General features: G+C 40.3%; 1 protein-coding gene across 1 annotated transcript; it reads right to left on the reverse strand.

Annotated features, from left to right (window-relative positions):
- Positions 1 to 1,023: 1,023 nt before the first annotated feature.
- PIWIL1 (piwi like RNA-mediated gene silencing 1) lies at positions 1,024 to 20,354 on the reverse strand. Its single transcript, XM_061466163.1, has 21 exons — positions 20,336 to 20,354; positions 19,642 to 19,725; positions 18,484 to 18,595; positions 17,692 to 17,817; positions 15,989 to 16,203; positions 15,046 to 15,167; positions 14,320 to 14,400; positions 13,184 to 13,381; positions 12,701 to 12,812; positions 11,646 to 11,766; positions 10,904 to 11,021; positions 10,632 to 10,746; positions 9,504 to 9,691; positions 8,741 to 8,813; positions 8,200 to 8,400; positions 7,764 to 7,867; positions 7,198 to 7,268; positions 6,584 to 6,737; positions 2,596 to 2,721; positions 1,946 to 2,093; positions 1,024 to 1,239 (listed from the first exon to the last, which is right to left on the reverse strand). Exons 2-21 carry the CDS (start codon positions 19,720 to 19,722, stop codon positions 1,123 to 1,125), a joined length of 2,583 nt encoding a protein of 860 aa, XP_061322147.1. The 5' UTR covers positions 19,723 to 19,725; positions 20,336 to 20,354; the 3' UTR covers positions 1,024 to 1,122.
- Between the last annotated feature and the right edge of the window lie 152 nt (positions 20,355 to 20,506).

Below are 20,506 nucleotides of genomic sequence, written 5' to 3' on the forward strand. Positions count from 1 at the left end.
GCTGCCTCTCTTCATTACAAATTCTGTGTGGAAGAAGCTGGTACAGTGCTGTCAGCCCAGGAAATTAAAAACCTGAACTCAACACAAGCTCTGGTGCTCCCTCATCTTTCAGCACTGTTGGCGGCCGCTGAAGTTCACTGTAGATAAAGGCTTCTCTGGACGCACAGCTCCAGGAGCTTTCCAGAGGTAAAAATGGTTAGCACATGTCACACCAAATGCCCTTGAAGTACAGCAAATACATCTAACATGAGCAAATCGGCACGGATTACAGCAACAACTTTATTTAAATCTCACAACAAAAAGGAACAAGGTTCAACATGCATTAGTTAAAAAAAAAACCCAAAAAAACCCAGCACTAATCCAAATTAGGCACACCCAGGCCTAAGCACTGCTCATTACTGGGAACTGTGCTGTGAGGCCAAAACCCATCTACTTACTTTCTTGCTCGTCCGTGCACTTATATTCTTTAATGGAAATTATGTTTAACAAGAATGCCCTTAAACAGTATCAACCAAGACGTTTAGTTCATTCCAGTTACAAACTGGCAGTTGTAAAACAGCAGTTTACTCACGCTGTGTTGTAAATAGGAAGTGACAAGACTACGAAAAAGCACCTCAGTCCAGTGCAAGTCACACGGCCCCCACAACAGCATTCCAGTTCTAAGCCATACCTTCTTGTTGAAAGCACTCCCTAGCCTTGTCTCATAAATGTGTTCCTGGAGCTATGGTAAGATACAGAAATAATTCTGCCCTCATTTCAATAGCCAATGAAAACAAGGAAGCAACAGCTGCATTTTGAATTTGACAGTGTAATATGCTAGCCTGAATCCTAATTATTCTGTGTAAGGCTTCCCCTAAAACTTAAGAACAACAGATAACCTTTTGTGAAGAATCCCAGAAACTCTATTAAATAAGTATTAAAAAATCATGCCAAATAATGTAATTTTTACAGGTAGCAGATCTCAAGCTTCTTCCTGCTACTGTGAAAAACTTCCACACTGCCCATGCTTATTATGCCATGCACGTGTCCCTTCAGAAGAAAACCAAACCAAAATCAGGTCTCAGACAATTTCCCATGCCCTGGAAAGGAACTACAATGGTTTTTTTAGCTGGTAACTCAACTTTAAAGATAGTAGAGTCTGTCTGAAAGTAACAGGTTTGGCTCTCTGTGAATGCTCTGACCAACAAGGAAAGCCAGTTTATGAGCATACTGGCAGGGAGCAGGTACTCTGATAACACCCTGCAGAGGGAAAAAGATAAAAGGAATTACTTTCAAGTCATTAAATAAGCACACATTCACTGTAGCAGAGCCCCGGAGTTCAACAGTCTGGGTACATGTAAAATGTACAATTCTTGTAGACTATGCCCGTTTGTGAAAAAAAACATCACATACACTGAGCATGTTAAAGAAATCTGCTTCACAGAACAACAGGTGCCAAAATTGCCAAGCTCCATTCCCCTCCTCACTCCAAAAAAGCCTCTCACACAGGTTTACGTTTGACACTGAAGTGTAAGTCACATGCAGAATTTCTGATCACCAAACTGACAGATACAAAGCACATCTTGGGCATGAGCCAATTGTGTGCTGATCTGGGTGTGCAACAAGGGAAGCCTTAAGGGAAATGGAGGAGCCCTGTTCCATCTCCATACAAAGAACTAAGTATTTCTGCAAGTAAGAAAAATAATCATTTCAGTTTTTGTTTTGACAGAGAATTTGGAAATACTACTTAAAGCAAGTATTTCCTAGTAAGAATAAAGATTATTTTAATCTCCAGACTTCACCACTCTAGGTCAAGAGCATACCTGCAGGCTTTTTGGGTTGTTTTAAGGATGCCTTTTTGGCTTGTTTTAAGGATGCCTTTTTCTACCCTCTTGTGGGTTGTTATTGCATACTGACATGCAATCTTAGAAGAAAAACATTATCATTTCCCAGAGGAAATACTTACCGACCAATTATAATACATGTGGCAAAGCTTGTAGGTTAAACGTTGTATATGATCAGGTTTCAGTTTGCTAGTGTCATAAATTACGTTGTAATGAGTGGGTGCAACACAACCATTTCTCACTGCCTGACTCACAATGTAGAAATCATACCTGTAATAGAAGAAACAGAACCTCAGCGGTCTGGTACAGAAATAGCTGCTTTGTGTGGATTTGTCTTATTTTTTCAAGTCACTTTATGCATATTGAGTAAACCCCCAAAATACACTTATCCTTTGACCACAAAAATCAGCTTCCCCTATTCCTGAAAGGCCAGGAGATCTGGAAGAACATAAATAATCTTATGCTATGCAACAAGTCTTAAGACCTTTCTTCACAGTTTTCCTCCCCATACCCACCCTGCACATTTCCTTAAAACATACGTGACGCTGCAAAGTATACAAATCCTGGATGTTGGAAACTGTGAAGTGTTCCATAATGAAAACTTAAGTTTGTCCATTTCCTTCATCTACACAGTCACTGTGATTTCTTTACCAAAGGACAGAAGTACAGAAAGCACTACTCTACACGATCCCCCAATCAATTTAATATCAGATACATTTCCTTTATTATCAGGTTGCCAGCAAACAGACATGCTACTTCTATACAAACTCACCATTCTGGTCTGGTAACCTCCACATCAACAACAGTACCAGGGGGTGGGTTTTTAAGTGCTCCCATACTCCCTGCGAAGAACCTGGTATTCACTCGTTTCTTCACAACTATCACAGTAAGCCTTGGACTAACATAAGTGAAAATAAGACAACAACAACAAAATTATGGCAAAAAAATGCACTAAGTAATTCAGAAGAAGATTCTTTAGAACTTCAAATTACAAACAAGCTTGAAAGTTCTCCAGAACATTAATTTCACATGCAAGTTCACCAATTCATTGATTTAAATACGACGTTCATACTTGAGATTTTTAGTTTCAGGTGTAACTTTGATACTATTACTCACCAACCCAGCTTGTATTTAACTTAATAGGGAGACACAAAACTTACTAAAAAGGGATCTTCTAACTACAGACCTTATTTCTACCCTCTCCCCCTCAATTTTCACAGAGGAGACAATGTGTTTTAATAGTGGTTTTGGTAAAGAGCAAGTAATTACAGAAGCCAAACAAAAGTAGTTAAGCACTTCAGTTTCTACTACTGTAACTTGCATTGTGCTGCCTTGTCAGGATATCTTTTCATTTTCCAAAGCAGATTATGAGGCCAAGTCACTGCAATTGTTAAGTTTTACAACAAAATGTCGAAAACTGCACAGAACAAAAGTGACTGGATGACAGTCAGTCCCTTCAGAAGTGCTAATTAAAAAACTGACCTACAAGACATGATCGAACAGTTGGAAAGAAAGGTATTGACTACCATATGGATGAAGAATGCCTGAAGAGTATGTACACTGAATACTCAAGTGGTGTGTGTACTAAAAACTTTTCCTGATATATTACAAGTTAGGTATCTCAAATCATGTAAAAAGCAGTTACTTGAGCTCAAATCAAAATAAATAAGGATGAAAAGGAAACAATCTTCATCAGTAACCACTTTTTGTACCCAGGTGTGTATTTCTCTTCACAGTATCACAGTATGCTAGAGATTGGAAGGGACCTCGAAAGATCATCTAGTCCAATCCTCCTGACGGAGCAGGAACACCTAGATAATGTTACACAGGAATGCGTCCAGGCGGGTTTTGAATGTCTCCAGGGAAGGAGACTCCACAACCTCCCTGGGCAGCCTGTTCCAGTGTTCCGTCACCCTCACTGAGAAGAAGTTTCTTCTCAAGTTTAAGTGGAACCTCTTGTGTTCCAGTTTGTACCCATTATCCCTTGTCCTATCATTGTTTGCCACTGAGTAGAGCCTGGCTCCATCCTCGTGACACTCCCCCTTTATATATTTATATACACTAATAAGGTCACCCCTCAGTCTCCTCCAAACTATAAAGACCCAGCTCCCTCAGTCTTTCCTCATAAGGGAGATGCTCCACTCCCTTAATCATCTTCGTTGCCCTGCGCTGGACTCTCTCCAGCAGCTCCCTGTCCTTCTTGAACTGAGGGGCCCAGAACTGGACACAATACTCCAGATGGGGTCTCACCAGGGCAGAGTAGAGGGGAAGGAGGACCTCTCTCGACCTACTAACCACCCCCCTTCTAATACACCCCAGGATGCCATTGGCCTTCTTGGCCACAAGGGCACAGTGTTGGCTCATGGTCATCCTGTCGTCCACTAGGACCCCCAGGTCCCTCTCCCCTACACTGCTCTCTAACAGGTCATTTCCCAACCTATACTGGAACCTGGGGTTGTTCCTGCCAGATGCAGGACTCTACACTTTCCTTTGTTATATTTCATCAAGTTATTCCCTGCCCAACTCTCCAGCCTGTCCAGGTCTCGCTGGATGGCAGCACAGCCTTCTGGCATGTCAGCCACTCCTCCCAGCTTAGTGTCATCAGCAAACTTGCTGATAGTACACTCAATTCCCTCATCTAAATCCCTGATGAATGTATTAAATAATACTGGTCCTAGTACTGACCCTTGAGGCACTCCACTAGTTACAGGCCTCCAACTAGACTCTGCCCCATAGACTACAACTCTCTGGCTTCTCTCCTTCAGCCAGTCCACCTCACTACCTGATCATCCAGTCCACACTTCCTCAATTTAGCTGTGAGGATGCTGTGGGAGACTGTGTCAAATGCTTTGCTGAAGTCAAGGTAGACCACCATCCATCCACTGTGTTATTTCCTCATAAAAGGCTAAGAGACTGGTCAAACATGATTTCCCCTTGGTGAAGCCATGTTGACTGCCCCTCATAACCCTCTTATCCTTGATATGCCTTAAGATGGTACCAAGGATAAGGTATTCCATCACTTTCCCAGGGATGGAGGTGAGGCTGACCGGTCTATAGTTACCCGGGTCCTCCTTCTTGCCCTTTTTGAAGACTGGAGTGACATTTGCTTTCCTCCAGTCCTCTCCTGTTTCCCAAGACTTGGTAAAGATGATGGAGAGTGGTCTAGCAATGACTTCCACCAGTTCCCTCAGCACCCGCCGGTGCATCCCATCTGGACCCATGGATTTATGGATGTCCAGATTGCTCAACTGGTCTCTAACCCATTCCTCATCGACTAAGGCAAACCGCTCCGTCGACCTGACTTCATCTAAGGTCTCAGGGGTACAGGGCTCTTCAGGACCGCCTGCAGCAGAGTAGACAGAGACAAAGAAGGCATTCAGTAACTCTGCCATCTCTGTATCTTCTGTCACCAGGGCACCCATCCCGTTCATCAGTGGGCCTACACTGCCTCTGGTGTTAGTTTTGTCTGCCATGTATTTAAAAAAGCTCTTTTTGCTGTCCTTGACCCTTCTTGCCAGGTTTAATTCTAAGGAGGCCTTAGTCCTCCTAGCTGCCTTCCTACATCCTCTAGCAGCAGCCTTATATTCCTCCCAAGTGGCCATGCCCTCCTTCCATGACCTGTAAACTCTCCTCTTCCACTTGAGCATACCCAGCAATTCCCTATTTAGCCACGCAGGTCTCCTGGCCCTCTTCCTTGACTTCCTGCGTGTCGGGATGCTCCGATCTTGAGCTCGGAAAAAGCAATCCTTGAATGCCAACCAACTATCTTGGGCCCCTTTACCTTCAAACAGCCTTGCCCATGGGATTTCCCCTAGCAATTGCTTGAAAAGGCCAAAGTTTGCCCTGCTAAAGTCCAGGGTTGCAATTCTACTTGGTATTCTACTGGTCCTACCACACAAGATTCTGAACTCCACCATCTCGTGGTTGCTGCAACCAAGGCAGCCCTCAACCCTTACTGCTTCGACCAGATCCTCGTTAGTGAGGATGAGATCCAGTAGCGCTCCTCTCCTGGTTGGCTCATCCACCATTTGCAGGAGGAAGTTATCATCCATACACTGGAGGAACCTCCCAGACTGTGGCTGGGTTGCTGAGTGGTCCTTCCAGCAAACATCAGGGAAGTTAAAATCCCCCACGACGACCACGGCCTGTGACTGTGAGGCCGCTCTCAGCTGCCTGTAGAAGGCCTCGTCAACTTCCTCACCCTGATCTGGTGGTCTGTAACAGACACCTACAACAGTATCCCCCCTGCCAGCCTGCCCCTTAATTCTCACCCACAGACTCTCAACTCGCTCGTCATCTGTCCCTGGACAGAACTCAGTGCATTGTAGTTGCTCCCGCACATAAAGAGCAACCCCACCACCCCGCCTGGCTGGCCTGTCTTTCCTGAAGAGGACATAGCCCTCCATGACTATATTCCAGTCATGTGAGCTGTCCCAGCACGTCTCTGTAATTGCCACCAGATCATAGTCTCCTGACTTAACATAGGTTTCCAACTCCTCCTGCTTATTTCCCATGCTGCGTGCACTGGTGTACAGACATTCCAGGGAGCGAGCTGAGCACACAGATTTCACCCTAGGATTATAGGAGGCCTCCCAGTCTTCATCAGTTCTGGAGTGCTGCCTCACTGGGGCAAGCCCAGCTACAACCCCATCCCCCTTCGAATCTAGTTTAAAGCTCTCCAAATGAGCCCTGCTAATTCATGCCCCAGCATCCTTTTACTCTTGTAGTGTAAAAAAGGGGGCTGTTGGAAACAGACTTACTTGTAGTCTTTACCAACACTCTTCAAGCAATCCAAAAATTGAGGCACTTCATAATTAACCAAAGTATATAGTTGTCCATCTCCTACACCATCACGATAAACAATAATACGAGAGGGCAAATACTTATTCCACTTGAACCAGTCTCTTAAAGCAGCTTAAAAAGAAAGAGTAAAAGCTGTTAGCTATCATGAAAAATCTTTCCACAACAAAAATAGGTTTTTATTACTGGGAAAAGAGCCCTAAGTTTTGGAACCTAAGGTCCTCAGTCTTTCACTAATCAGAAACAGGTATGCATCATGATACACAAGTGTTACCTGCAAAAAAAGAAAGAGCACAAGGAGGTTATCTACTCTGCTGGCCTCTATCACAGCAAGGAGCTGTCATCCTTTAAATCCATCTCCTTTAAAGCATTCTTTGAAGCTCACTGATAAGCAGCATACGCTTATCAAGAAATATGTGAATCAGTGGAGGAATGCATACAAAATGCTATTAATTTTCAGCAATATTTTTAATTTGGTAATGACTCCCCTCAAGGCAGCTGAGGAAATGTGTTTTGAGAAGCTAAACTGTCTTTCTTAGCTCTGAATCAAGAAGAACAGAAAGCCATCCCTTACTCTGCAAGCAGGCTTTGAGCCCATCCACGAGTTCTTGCCCACGACTTTGAACAACACAGCGGGAGAACCACCTGTGAAGAACAAAACAACAGATGAGCTGCCAAGCATTTCCCAGGCTTACCTCAATCAAGTTATTTTTAAAAGGCTATGAGCACTTAAGTCTTATTGCAGGTCAATGCAGTCAAGCAAGAGTTAGTGCGCTAGTGCAGTATTTCCCTCGCAAAGCCCCTGCGGTAGACAAATGCCTTAGCACCACGTGCAACTCCGCTCAAAAAGCTTTTACACAAGTCAGCCAAAGGCAGAGGATCCCCAGCTCTGATGCCCTCTATCCATCCCAGCCCTTGTCCCGCTACTTGGCCCCCCTCCCAAGCACTGTGGAAGAAGGACAAGGCTATTCCTTAAGGGACAGAGTGGAAAAAATAATTCACAATATAAAGTTCTCATTAACTACGTACAGTAAATCAATCTGGACGCTTTCATGATGACAATATACAAACTACTTCTCAGTTAAGGGAGATACAAAGATTATTTCTCCCCCCACTCCCCTTACCCCATTCAAATCTTACCGTGTCATTGTTTGATTCAGGCTAGAGACAAATCCTGCAATTGACTGCTTTCCAGATACTGTATCATGGTAACAATCAATTCCCACAACCATTACCTGTTTCAGCTTGAAAGGAATCAATACAGAACACATATTAGTACATGAAGACATGCCAAAGCACCCATCATCTCCATCCTACAGCCAAACAAGATCCTGACATAAGGCCTGTGGTTTCAGGATACTTCAACAAACCTCAGGCACAGAGTTCTTGAATTATGTATCTCCTTATGTCATATTTAACTTCACACCTCTTCTCATAGAGAAGAAAGAAACTACACAAACAATATTCAGTTTTCTTTTCTTTTGGGGGGGGGGGGGGGGGGGGAAGGCTTTGTTTTGAAGTAAGGCTCAATAAAAAAAAGCTATTACCATTAAAAAAAATTAAAATAATCACTTACTGGGATCTCAACACTCCAAAGTTCTCCACCCATTTTACAGTTCATTTGTAAGGCAATTTTTGTTGCTACGGCCATAACGGTCTGAGGCTTGCTTAAAGTGCGAGCAATCACACATTGACTTGGAACAGGACAATCTGTACATAAGTACTTCTTGATAGCATCATATTTATCCTTTCGGCTACTAGACAAAACACAAACTACCTTTAAAGAAAAAAAGGAATGTTTTTAAGAAGCTGCACACTCAGATTTACATCACAGTTGTAGATCTTTAAAAGTTTCTTACGCTCAAGAGGAATATTCAAGTGTTCACAGTGAAAGAAATACCTGTAAAGTTTCAGTGCCCATGCTCCAGAGCAAAGTACAAAGGCTCTTTTCCCAGAGGGATACTCATAGTTAGTCTGGAGTTTGAACAGCAGTATGAGTAGGCATACAGCAGATACTCAGGAGCCAAGAGTTTTATTTCTGAGAATGAATCCCACTAGTCTTAAAACACCAATAACAGAGTTTAATGCAATTTGAAATTACAGGTTCAAATACATACTATGTTTGTGTCAGAGGTAATACTTTGCTGTAAACCCCTTAAATAAGCTTCTGTTCTATCATCTACTTCAATCCTGAAAAGGAAGAGAAAAATGCTTACAGAAAAAAAACCCAACTAACAGCTATTGAAACTTCAGCAAAAACACAAGTGCTCATTATGCATCAGTGCTGTATGAAGTGTCACTTTTACAGCTATTAATAAACATACAACAGACACACATTTTGAAGATTTTAAGAGGGATCACCCATAATTCAGGCTTCCAACAGCAATGAAATTCAAAGTTAAAAGCAAGCACAGGTACTCGAAGATGTTTGCAATGAGAAAAAATCAGAATACATCCAAAGTCAGCAAGAAAATACACAGAATAGTTAGGGTTGGAAAGGACCTTAAGACTATCTAGTTTCAAACCCCTGCCATGGGCAGGGACATCACACACTAAACCATGTAATCCAGAACTCCTTTTCATATTAAATATGGCTTCACATGAGAAGGATTTGCTCAACAACTTTACATCTGACATGGTTTGGTTTTGTCATGTTTGAACCTCCAGTGAAAACTCTTACCAGTAAAAGTGTAAGAAGTCAGTCACTGGATAAAACTGAACAATTTGTTTACCGAAATCAACTTTACTTTAGCACAAATCTCACAGAACTTGGTAGTGTGACACACTATACTATACTCCTCATTTAACAGCCTAAGCATGCTAACAGTTATGCCTTCAGAATAAAATGATATTTCCATCAGCTTTTCTAAAGACACTTACATGGTTGCCTTGTTCATTTTGATTCCCATAGCTGGTGTGACTTTAAACAGATTTTGAAGCAATGTATTAGCAGTGTCATAGTTGCGGCGTGTGTATATTAATAACCAGTTGTCCAAGGGCTTGGGACATATTAAGGGAGCTGCCCTAGTTTCCTTTGACCAATCACCAAACTGAGGATTGTAATCAAACTGTAAATAAGAGACAGTAAAGGAAGAAAATCAACACCCTCCTGAATAAACTATACCACAACTACTTCCTGATACACTTCAGGAACAGATTGGAATGCTTCTGCCTAGAAAAATATAAATGATTCTGAACCATTCCTTTACTGCTCTTGTCACTGACTGAAAATAAGCTTTACTAGCCCTTTCAAAAAAATCACTCTTCAAATGCTTCATTCATAATGATGCAAAGATACTTACGATTTTTAGCCAAGTTGCTGCTATTTGCCACACAGATTCTGTGCTACAAAGACGCAGCTGTTTAAGCACTGACTTATTTTTCTTACATTTTCCATTTTAGTAAGGTAATTGCTGAGAAAGTATTACTATGAAGATACCAGATCTTTTCAATAACACCCAACACACACAAAAAAGCCCTTTACCAAACACAGATACACAAATAAAGATACTGTAAGATGCCCTTTTGCATCTATTCAAAACAAAGACTTCTACTAGAGAACAAATACATCATGTTTTATGGCAACCTATTGAAATCCAAGTTATTCACCTCTAAGTTACCTCACCTCTGACTGAACAGATAGTGTATGTATTCTACCTACTGAAAAAAAATAGTGGGTTCTCATTTTAAAGCACTGGTGTTTTAACAAATAGAAGCTAGTTAGAAACACCTATAGTCTCCTAGTTTGTGTATCTGAAATGACTTTTAGACAGAGGGACTGCTTTGCAAGGAAGACACTATTGTAACAGAAGACAGGAAAACCTCCAGGGGCTTCCAAACAGAACCTGTAAACAAATTAAGAAGTTTGAGTGTCTCCTGTTTGGACAGAGATTTGTGTATAAGGTCTTCACTTACAATCCTTCACTTATCAACCAGTACGCGGTACCTCCTTCCTAAAGAACTTGCTTTATCAGTTTATCCAAAATATTTAGAAGTTGCTTTATTTACCACATTTCCCGATTGAAGGATCTTTTCTCCTTGAACAACTCTTCCCGTAAAGGATAATAAATGAGAATCAAAGCTTAAACCCCAGTCTCGGAGTTCCTTCTGAACATTGTCATCTCTGTTTAAAAACAGGATTTAAATTAAAACAAAGAAAACTGTTCTTGCTAAGACTTTTTTTAAAACCAGTATGATTTCCAAAGTGTTGTTACAGGAAAGTAGTTTGTCATGAAAAATTTGTATGATAAAATAGTACAAAAGACATTAAGGTAGCATACTTTCGGATATACTCAACAAGTCTTCCAATTTCACGTTGCCTTTGCTCAGGTGGCAGTCGTGTATGAAAAGCCAAGTCTTTCATCATATTAAAATCATTACGCATCTTCTCAGTTAATCCTGTTAACAGCAAAATCTTTTTCTGAGTAAAAAGACTAAGAAAAGCAAACTTGCAAGTCATGCAGATTAACCGTATGTGCACTGCAGACACAAAGTGTCAGGAGTAATCAAGGTTTTCAGTTGCTCCCTGTACACACATTCCCATCTGCACAGAAAAAAAGGAAATTCTGGATTTTTGCACTTGAGAGGAAACCACACAACAGATGCAGCTGTTGAGTTATATTTTCCAAAGGAAAACAAAACAGTGCTGAGATGGACAGGTATGGTTAGTGCAAAGTCAGTATCTCAGAGTAATAAGGTACTTAAATATCTTACAAAATTATCAATTTATAGTAAATGTACCTTTTTTTCTTAAGCAGAAGTTCTACCTCCAATAAACTCTTGAAGTTATCAGTAGGCCAGTGTTTAACACCACACGTAAAAACTACACAACATCAAACCCCCTCAAACTCTTTAGCTGCATTTATATAATCTAATCTTTTGGCTGCAAAACTTCAGTCTAAACTCATGTTTACACACACAAAACACTTCTACTTAACTTGGTAAGAGGGTGCTGTCAAAATACCATTTTCAGTATGCATTATGATTTAACAGATGGTTTGATAAGAAACAATGCTACAGTACCTGTTAGGAAGCACAGCTCTGGAATTAGAACCACAGGTCCTGGCATCATGTTTCCTCCCTTCCTTCTGCACTGACTGATCAAGACAGGCTGGTTCAAGTCAGTAATTTCCTGATTATATTGCTGTATTACAAATGTATATTGTACATTAGTTTATTCATAACAGTTTTCTTAATAATCATGCTCACTTTAGAAAATTAGTACTTTTCCTAAAACAAACTAAACCAAAACAAAAGCAACCAGCAACTTTTTTGAGTTAGTCCATCTAACTTGAAAGGAATAGGCTTTGTCAGAAAAGGCCAAACAGGGAAGCACTATTCTCTCTACTGGTGAGATCCAATTATTGGCTTTTAAGAGACAACAGCAACAATGCTTCTGCCTTGCTCTAGGCTGTATCACCCACAGTACCCAGTTCAAGATGAGGATGCTCATTTCAGTTCAGTAACGGGCAAAGTTCCTGCCCTATAGAACAATTTAATTCAAGACAACACAAGAATCAAAAAAGATTCCCAGTGAAGTTTCTGAAACTCAACAACCTTTCCTTGCATTTGGCAAGAGTTGGTCTGTAGCAGTTATTCATGTCAACAAACATACTTCATAGTTTAACTTTTTCTTAAAGAGAATGATACCTCAGAACTCATCCAAAGGGTAGCATTTAAAAACAAAAAAGTGAGATCACAGCAAAGTCGAAAAAAGCAGAGAAAATATATCCTATATCCTGAACCAGAACGGATATCCTAAGTTTTGCTTCTAGTTTTTTTTAAGCCTCATCCTGTTTTACAGTTGAAACTGATGAGCAGAAAGATTTCACAACTACAGCAGTAGGCCTCCATGGTAGAGGAGGTTAAGCTACAAAAGGCATACGTAAATTTTGTTTCAAAGAACCAAAGGTATCAAAGAGTAATTCCTTTAAAGACTGTCCATATATTCTACCTCTGGTAAATTATCAGCAAACTCGCTGAGAGTACACTCTGCTCCATCATCCAGATTATTAATAAAGATGCTCAAGAGGACTGGACACAGCATAACACACACACTGACAGTTCAGTTTCCATACCCTTTTGTAGTAGTCGATGTAGCTGATCTCAGAACCATCTGATTTTCTAAAGGTACACTGTGGATTGGCATCCCAGTCAATGTCATCAACTCTGTATGTTTTGTTATTGTACCTAAATAAATAATTTAATCTTTTTTCCTTTTCTTTTTTTACTTCTTAACTCAAACAGAAAAGTAGTAACAAAAAGGTTAATCGCAATACTCATGTAAGCTGGCAGTTTTGTTCCTATGAGCAGCATTAACATGAAGTTTTCTGTTGTAACAGGCTAACAATTCAGCTAAAAACTAAACCGTGATAAAACTAAATGAAAAAAACAGAACTAATCCAGCATGTACTTTCTGCCTTTGTAAATGCTTCGATTAGTTTGCTGCTTGACAATGACATAATTTCCATTTTCTGATGCTTCACTGTATACTTCAGGACATGCAACATCCCCCAAAAATAAACAGATCTCCAAGATAACAAGGATACAAAGAGACTTACTTTGTAAGAACAACTAAACCTATCAGCTCTTTAGCACAGGTATCTCTAAACCTTTGCTCTTCAACCTGGTAATACAGACTATACATAAAATCCAACACTGTTTCACTGCGAAGAACCTTATGGCTCACATCTACACATAACATAATGCTTTCCTCATACTGGAGGATAGAACTTGTGAAGCCCGGCCAAACCATCAACCTGTCAAAGAAGAACAAACAGAATCTTAATGTGCTTTAAAGCATCTCTATTCTCACCCCGAGTCATCTCTGCCTAATTTCCCAGACATTAGAAAGCAGTCAATCATACAATCATAGAACAGTTAGGGTTGGAAAAGACCTTAAGATCATCTAGTTCCAACTCCCCTGCCATGGGCAGGGACACCTCATGCTATACACAGAGAAAACATGATCCAAATACAAACAATGCTCTGAAAGTTAAAAAAAAAAAAAAAAAAAGGAAAAAGAAAATGAAAGGAAAAAGAAAAGAAAAATATTTTACATGAAGATATCTTTAGTCAGGTATTTTAGTACAGGTATTCAAAACACTTTAAAACCACCAACAGTTTATCTAGTAGAACACTGTCCACTTTCTTCCACCAACCAGGTTATGCAAGCTAAGTTAATGGCAAGGAGTACACTATGGATATATGATGGGGCTCCAGTCAAAACTCAAGCTTACTAACTTGTACAAGAGGCCTAGGGATATCCATAAGCAACAGTCACACTGTATGGGATCCTGTAGCAGGTAGATGACATGACAGCTAGCAAGAGGTGAGTTCCAGAACTACCCATACAGCCAGGTATGGCCAGGTATGAATTTCCACAGATTAAATGGCCTTCAGAATGAAGGCAAGACACTTCTGAGCTTTAAAATCAAAGTACTCAAGAGATCTCAGCCTTACTGACATTTAAGCGAGGTTTCTGACACTGGAGTTAAATGTAGTATCAGGATACATACTGGTAACGAGTAATGAGATCTTCCACATACAAGAAACTAAGTGAGAAGGAGGTCTCATGCTTCCCAGGAATACCAATTTAAGTCCATGGTTTTATTACAAAATAAACCACCAGAACGGTACCAAAATACCATCCTTTCTTCCTGCACACCCCTAAGCTCAAGTATCCTGTTTTCCAAACCTGTGATTAGGGATGCTGATTGGGTCACTGGGGTTGTAGTAATTGCGTCCAATCTGCTGTAAATTCAACATCTTCAAAAGCCTGGAAGTTGAAATATGGATGTCATTTACCATTATTATTCATTCTATCAAACTATGCATGGCCCCATCCCTCTGCCCACCCTCACTTTTTGTTCATCTGACCAGATAAAACAATCACACGTGACCTTTTAATTAAACTCAATTTAGGAAGGCCACAGACACTTATTAATGACAGTTAATCACTTCAGAATATTAGCATACAACCCAACCTTTCACCACCCAGATGAATGTAGCAGTCAGATGAAGCAGGCAGCCCAAGTACCAAGCTTACGTGGAAAGACTACAGCAAAAGAAGTAATTTGCCAGGTCAAAGTCCTGCACCACCATTTGCTTTAAGAAGCAAATCCGCAGACTCAAAAGGAGGGCAGATATAGGACTAACTGCCCACAACAGTTAGCACTTCAGTATAAATCTGCTTCCACAAGAAAAAGGTATGAACTCATTTCATACTAACATGGGCCAGAAACATGCATGTAACTGCACACTAAAATGTTGCCAGATGTGACTGGCCACACAGTAACGGTAGCTGCAAAGGCTTACAAATTTACATTTGTAATACTGGTTTGTAGTCCTTTCCTTGGAAAGGAAAAACAGGTCAGACATTTTTAGAATGGCTTCTTATAAAGATACAACTTGGACAGCAAACCTTCTAAAAATGATGTTGTAAAATTGAAGACATGTAGGTGAAGAAGGTGGCAACTCATTAGTCAATGTGATTGTTATCTTCACATCCTCTCCATTTCGAGTCCTACTAAACACTTCAGTAACCTGAGAAAAGTAAAGTTAGGTCAATGAAACTAGAAGCAAACTAGGCTTTTTCTGCACTTTGCTCCATTGATATCCAACTGGACTTGCATGTTAAGATTCCAAGACTGCTCAAATGGGAATTTTATTTCTACTATGACTGTAAACTACTTTAGGATTCATTCATTTGGGTGAAGATGACTAACAGAGAAGAATGGAGCCTTAAACACAAAGCAGCTGAATTCAGTAAGACAACAGGAAGAGCACTTACTAATTACCATTGCAGGAAAAAGACTCAACTTGAAGAAATAAACTTAATATATTACCATCAGTACACGGCGTGTCCCTCCCATTTTAAACAGAGAGGAGCCATCAACTTTCCTGACGGGCTCAGCTTTGGTTTACAGTCGTTCTGTTGTGAAGCCAGCTGGAAATTTCCAGCGCAGGGTAGGCCCACAGCTTTTCCCACAGGGGCCATCCAAGACCACCCAGCTACCAAAACCTTGCCACATACACCCACTACATCTACCCTTTTGATTATTTTAGATGTTAAAATACAGAAGTTATGAAAAGATATAAGCAGAAAGAAAACTGAAGGAAAAATACTGTATGTACCATCTACTTCTATGTTGAGGATTATTCTTGCCTGCAGAACCTAAGCGTGAGAACTAGGAGTTTATCACCAAATTTCTCTATACAAGCAAATTAGCTTACACCAATATATTCAACACAACGAAACACTGCTTGTGGGACATCAATTCTCTAACTTCTAGACCAGTAAGAAACAAGATGCATCATAAAACGCATGTCAAAAGAAAAAGTAAGATAGCATTCTTGTATCACACCTTATTCACTAGTTTTTTTGGCAAGAATAGTATTGATCCATCAAATGCATGAGTCTTTCCAATTAGCTCTTCATGCTGGAAGAGCAAAGCTGATCGAAGGCGGCGTGCTTCCATCTCAGGACTATAGCCAACATGGTACTGATATAAAGCCCACTGTGGTCGAGACGTCAAACGAAAGTAATTTGTAGTTAGCTTTATCCTAACACCAGAAGTACCTAAAATGAGAGGCAAAAATGTCAGTAGTTACAAACTTTTGCCAGTTTATGGGAATTCAACAGTTCTGAGACATTTAAAAAAAACTAAGGCATTCAGACAAAAGGTTAGAGGTCTGTTGTGTCCCATGACTCAGTAAACTATATGAAATGCTCATATAGATGTAGTGTTATCACAGACACCCACTTATTAGAGCTTTTTTTCCTTCAGTTGTCAGGAAAACTCCCACAGCAAGAATTTAGATCAGTAACCTCTTTCCCAAAGGATTTGTACTGAATACGAGAAAGATGAATTTTCACCAAAACCTAAACTTCTTTTGTGGGCAAATTAATCTTGCCTTACACAAATCATAAGCATAAAACAAAAACTAACAGTGTCAATCACTAGAGATATCCACATTCCCATATGTTACAAGATGACATCTTTTTAGGTATTTCAAGATTTTTCAAATGAACAAACAAGCAAACAAAAAACCCACAACAGTAAAAAGTGGCTTCAGATCACTTATTTAAAGTATTTCTTCTGATTTTTTCATATATCATTTCAATTTCTCCTAAAGACACAAGTCTCATACAAAAAGTACATTGTAGACAATTATGGATCATCCATTTTAATTTGGGTTACATTATCCATTTTTCCCCATCTGAAATATAACATCTCAGATGAAAATAAAAAATAATGAAAACATACAAAGCATAACTGTGTGAAGCTATAAAGAGAAAATAAAAGGCCAGGAATACAGCTGCCTGCAAAGTACAGTGACCCATGACCTAGCATCATCATAGCTCTAGACAGAAAAGCTAGGCGAGAATGAAAACTGTACTGCTTCTGGCCCAAAGTGACTTGAGCAGAACAAGCCTTGCCATTCTTGGGCCTATGGCGTGCTCCAGCCATTATTCAGTTATGCAAAAAGGGACTACAGTTGCTGTTACATTGTTGTGACACTTCACAGCTCACTTGCAATACAAAACTACTACCAGAACAGAAACTGCACTGTTGAACATTAAGAAGGATTGTGTTCTACCAGGAAGGCAGGACAACTGTGACAGCCTGCTTTTGCTTCTTTTCATATGCACAATTTCATCTCAGGGAGAGAAGTGCATCACCTGTTATTTACCCTACAACGTTTCTTCAGAAGAATTCTCAAATTCCATATTTATCAGACCTTTAGGAATTTGGTTAGGCCAATGCATTACAAACCAGAACTTCTATAAGCAAACCTACAGAGTCCTGCCTGAAGAAGTGGACATCAGAAACATATAAGGATCATCACTTATATATAAACAGTTGCAATTGAAAATGCAACACAACTTCCATCTGAAGCCCTTTGCCATCAGACACGTCATCTTCAGATACTGGGAGCAACTTGCATCTTTTTCTAATACACAGTAAAAATTTTATTTACTTGATCTTCTAGAGGATACTAAAAGCAGAAATAAAGCAAAACTTGTTCAACTTGCTTACATGCCTACAGTCTAATACAAACATACCAGTTTTTGATTCTTGAACATGTTCTATGGCTTGCCGAGTGTTCACCCCAAGGTCATTGACATCTCTGCGACGCCTACCCCTGTCTGCTAAAGACAATTCCTGAAATCCCACAGAAATCTGTAATCCTATTGTTTCAAAATTTGAGGAAGAGAAAGAATTATAGTCAACACTTAAATATAAATAAAAGTAAATACAGTTCCATTTTGAAAATCAGATATACATAAGACCAAGAGAAATCATGAAATGTTAAGCTACAGCTTTTGCTAAGTAGTAAATCCATCTCATAATAACATTCAGGTAACACATAACAAATTCTTAAGATTTACGGACAGCTAACTAGTAAGCAAATAGAACAGCTCACTAGCCAGATAAAAAAAAAAGGGATGTAAATCCTCCAAATCAATCTTTTTGCAAACACAGGGAGGACAGAGCTTTCATTTCTGCTCCAGCTGGCACCAAAATGTTTAAATACACTTTGATCCAAAATAGGCAAGAAAATTTTATTTCCTTATTAAGATTCAAGAAGCATAACAAAACAACAAAATGAAATTGATGATTGGTAGTCATGCAGGTAATTGTGCCAACTGCTTTCTAATTTATTGTTTTGATAGAAGAGATGGTACAGATGGAGTAGATTCCTGGTTCAGTTACACTGCATCCCAAAGGATGCAGAGTGAATGTTTCTAAATCTCAGTAATAAATCTCATTTTGAGAAGAAAAATTTGAAATATAGTCTAAGGAATGCCTTAATTGTGCTCTTGAGGGCAATGAACTTTTTCACTCTTTCTGACCTTCTGGCCTTCTCTCGCTCTGGCACCCACGGGCACCAGGTTCTTCTGATAGTGATGGATGAACACGTGGCTGATGACGGCCAGGTGGCTGAATTGGCAAAGTCTGATGAACCTGCAATAGTTGGGAATAACTTTTCCTACTGCAACTGAAGAAACAGCATACTCCCAAGAGTAAACCAAAACAAAGTCAGTAACCAAGTACAGAATACTCAAGTACTCAAATGTGACAGTTACAGAAGTTTAAACTTTTTTTCCTGTATTATGTAGCAGAGTTATTACTTTGTACCTCAAACTTAAAAATAATGCAGGTCGAGGAATTTTCTTTTTTTGCAAGTTAATATGCATTTAATTAGTAGTAAATTCAAATCTCTTCCCAACTCTGTAACTAAAATTTCTGGACTTCTCATTTTTAACAATGCCTCTGATACTTCAAGTAGTTATTTATTTTATAAAAACAGTTTTTGCAATTAGTGCCTAGTGAATAAATAACATTAAGAAGTGCCACTGCAACACACAACATTAGCTAAGCACTGAGCACCACTATCCTGAGTTGACTACATTCCTTTCCTATTCATTAAAGATTCACATTGGAGCTCCATGTATTTCACATTTGAGAAAGAGAATTATAAACTGTGTCTTCTATCATGACTTAAACTCATCTGACACTGGCAAGAAATGGACTAGGATCACCCCTCCAGACTAATGACACGAAAGATGATTACTGACAACTGACAGATTTGAGAAACTGCTTTAAAAAAAATCTCCAGCTACATGGCAATGGCTTCAAATACAGATCAGCCATTTTCAAGCTAGAGTTTGACCAGGGCAAATATGCATAAAACAAGCCCTAGACACTAGTTCAAATGCAGAGACAAAGTCCTGCATATTAAAATTAAAACCAACAGGAACAGGTCAGAACATCTGGTAGACACAGGCTCTGCCCAAATATTTATCAACAGCAGCCTTGAATGTTCTGCTTCGCTGTCATTTCCAACCCTAACTATTCTATGAATCTGTATCACTGTGGACAAAACAGGCTATAAAAACATTACCTATTTCAATTAGCTCTATTATGACAGCAAAATACTAAAAGAGGAAGTAGTCAAGCAATTACATTTCAAAGCCTCGTGTCATTCATTAAAAAAGAAATCAACTTACAGATGCAGCTCCTACAGAAGAAATGGGAGTCTCCTGCCCTGGAGGTCTTCCTCTTGATCTGGCTCTAGCTCTTCCCGTCATCTTCTAAGACAAACCACCTACAGCATTAGTGTTCAACCTTCTCCTTTCCCCATCCTTCTTCCAATAAATATTATGAACAGCACTACTGTATTTGCCCTTAATAAAGAAATAATAAAATATACACCCCTCTGCAAAAATCCCTGCTGCTGAATCTCCCCACACAGCCACAACAGATTGCGTGGGGAAGTTACAGCTTCTTGTAGTCAAGTCTGAACTGACTGTCAGAAGCTGTGAAGAAAGTCAACTAGACTGGAGAGCACAGCAGATTTGCAACCTCAGACAGGTGTAACCCAGGGTCTACTGATGTTACTTGCAAGTCACACCTGGGACTCAGCTCAGCCTAATGTATTCCATTACCGCACAACGCATGCAAAAGACACACCAGCCCTCGCTGCCCGAGCAGTGCCCCAGTGATGCAAACCAGCCTCAGAGACCTGTCTGTCCTCTTCCCCATCCCAGCAACCCTTCTTTCCCGCTTGTGCTCAGCCTGAAGTCCTCCACCACCCTCAAACAGCTTGCACGGCCCAAATCCCCATCCAGAGGCGTCCCCGCCCCTGCGGGCCTTACAGCGTCACCTCAGCCTGCCCTCAGGCCACAAAGGGACTGCTTCCACCCCAGCCACACACAGCCGGCCGTCCTCTTCACGGGGCTACAGAACTTCGTTCTTGCTCAGGCTAACAACCACTCTCACAGCCGGCATTGCCCGCAGGTCGCTCCTCCGGGCACAAATCCGCCCACGGTCCAGCGGCCGACTAACGCCGTCCGGACCGCCCTCAGGCTGAGC

Source organism: Pezoporus flaviventris, unplaced genomic scaffold, assembly GCF_033815535.1.
Source record: "Pezoporus flaviventris isolate CSIRO_AGI_PZ_B2104156 unplaced genomic scaffold, CSIRO_AGI_Pfla_v1 ptg000041l, whole genome shotgun sequence".
Classification (NCBI taxonomy): Eukaryota; Metazoa; Chordata; class Aves; order Psittaciformes; family Psittacidae; genus Pezoporus; species Pezoporus flaviventris.

What these genes read in the sequence shown, in the direction of transcription:
- PIWIL1 (XM_061466163.1), bottom strand. Translation starts at nt 19,722, where the DNA reads ATGACGGGAAGAGCTAGAGCCAGATCAAGAGGAAGACCTCCAGGGCAG. An exon ending in ATCAGCATCCCTAATCACAG is followed by an intron (nt 13,382 to 14,319) that starts GTTTGGAAAACA and finishes CTTCTTTGACAG; the next exon opens with GTTGATGGTTTGGCCGGGCT. An exon ending in ACATCGACTACTACAAAAGG is followed by an intron (nt 11,767 to 12,700) that starts GTATGGAAACTG and finishes TTTGTAATACAG; the next exon opens with CAATATAATCAGGAAATTAC.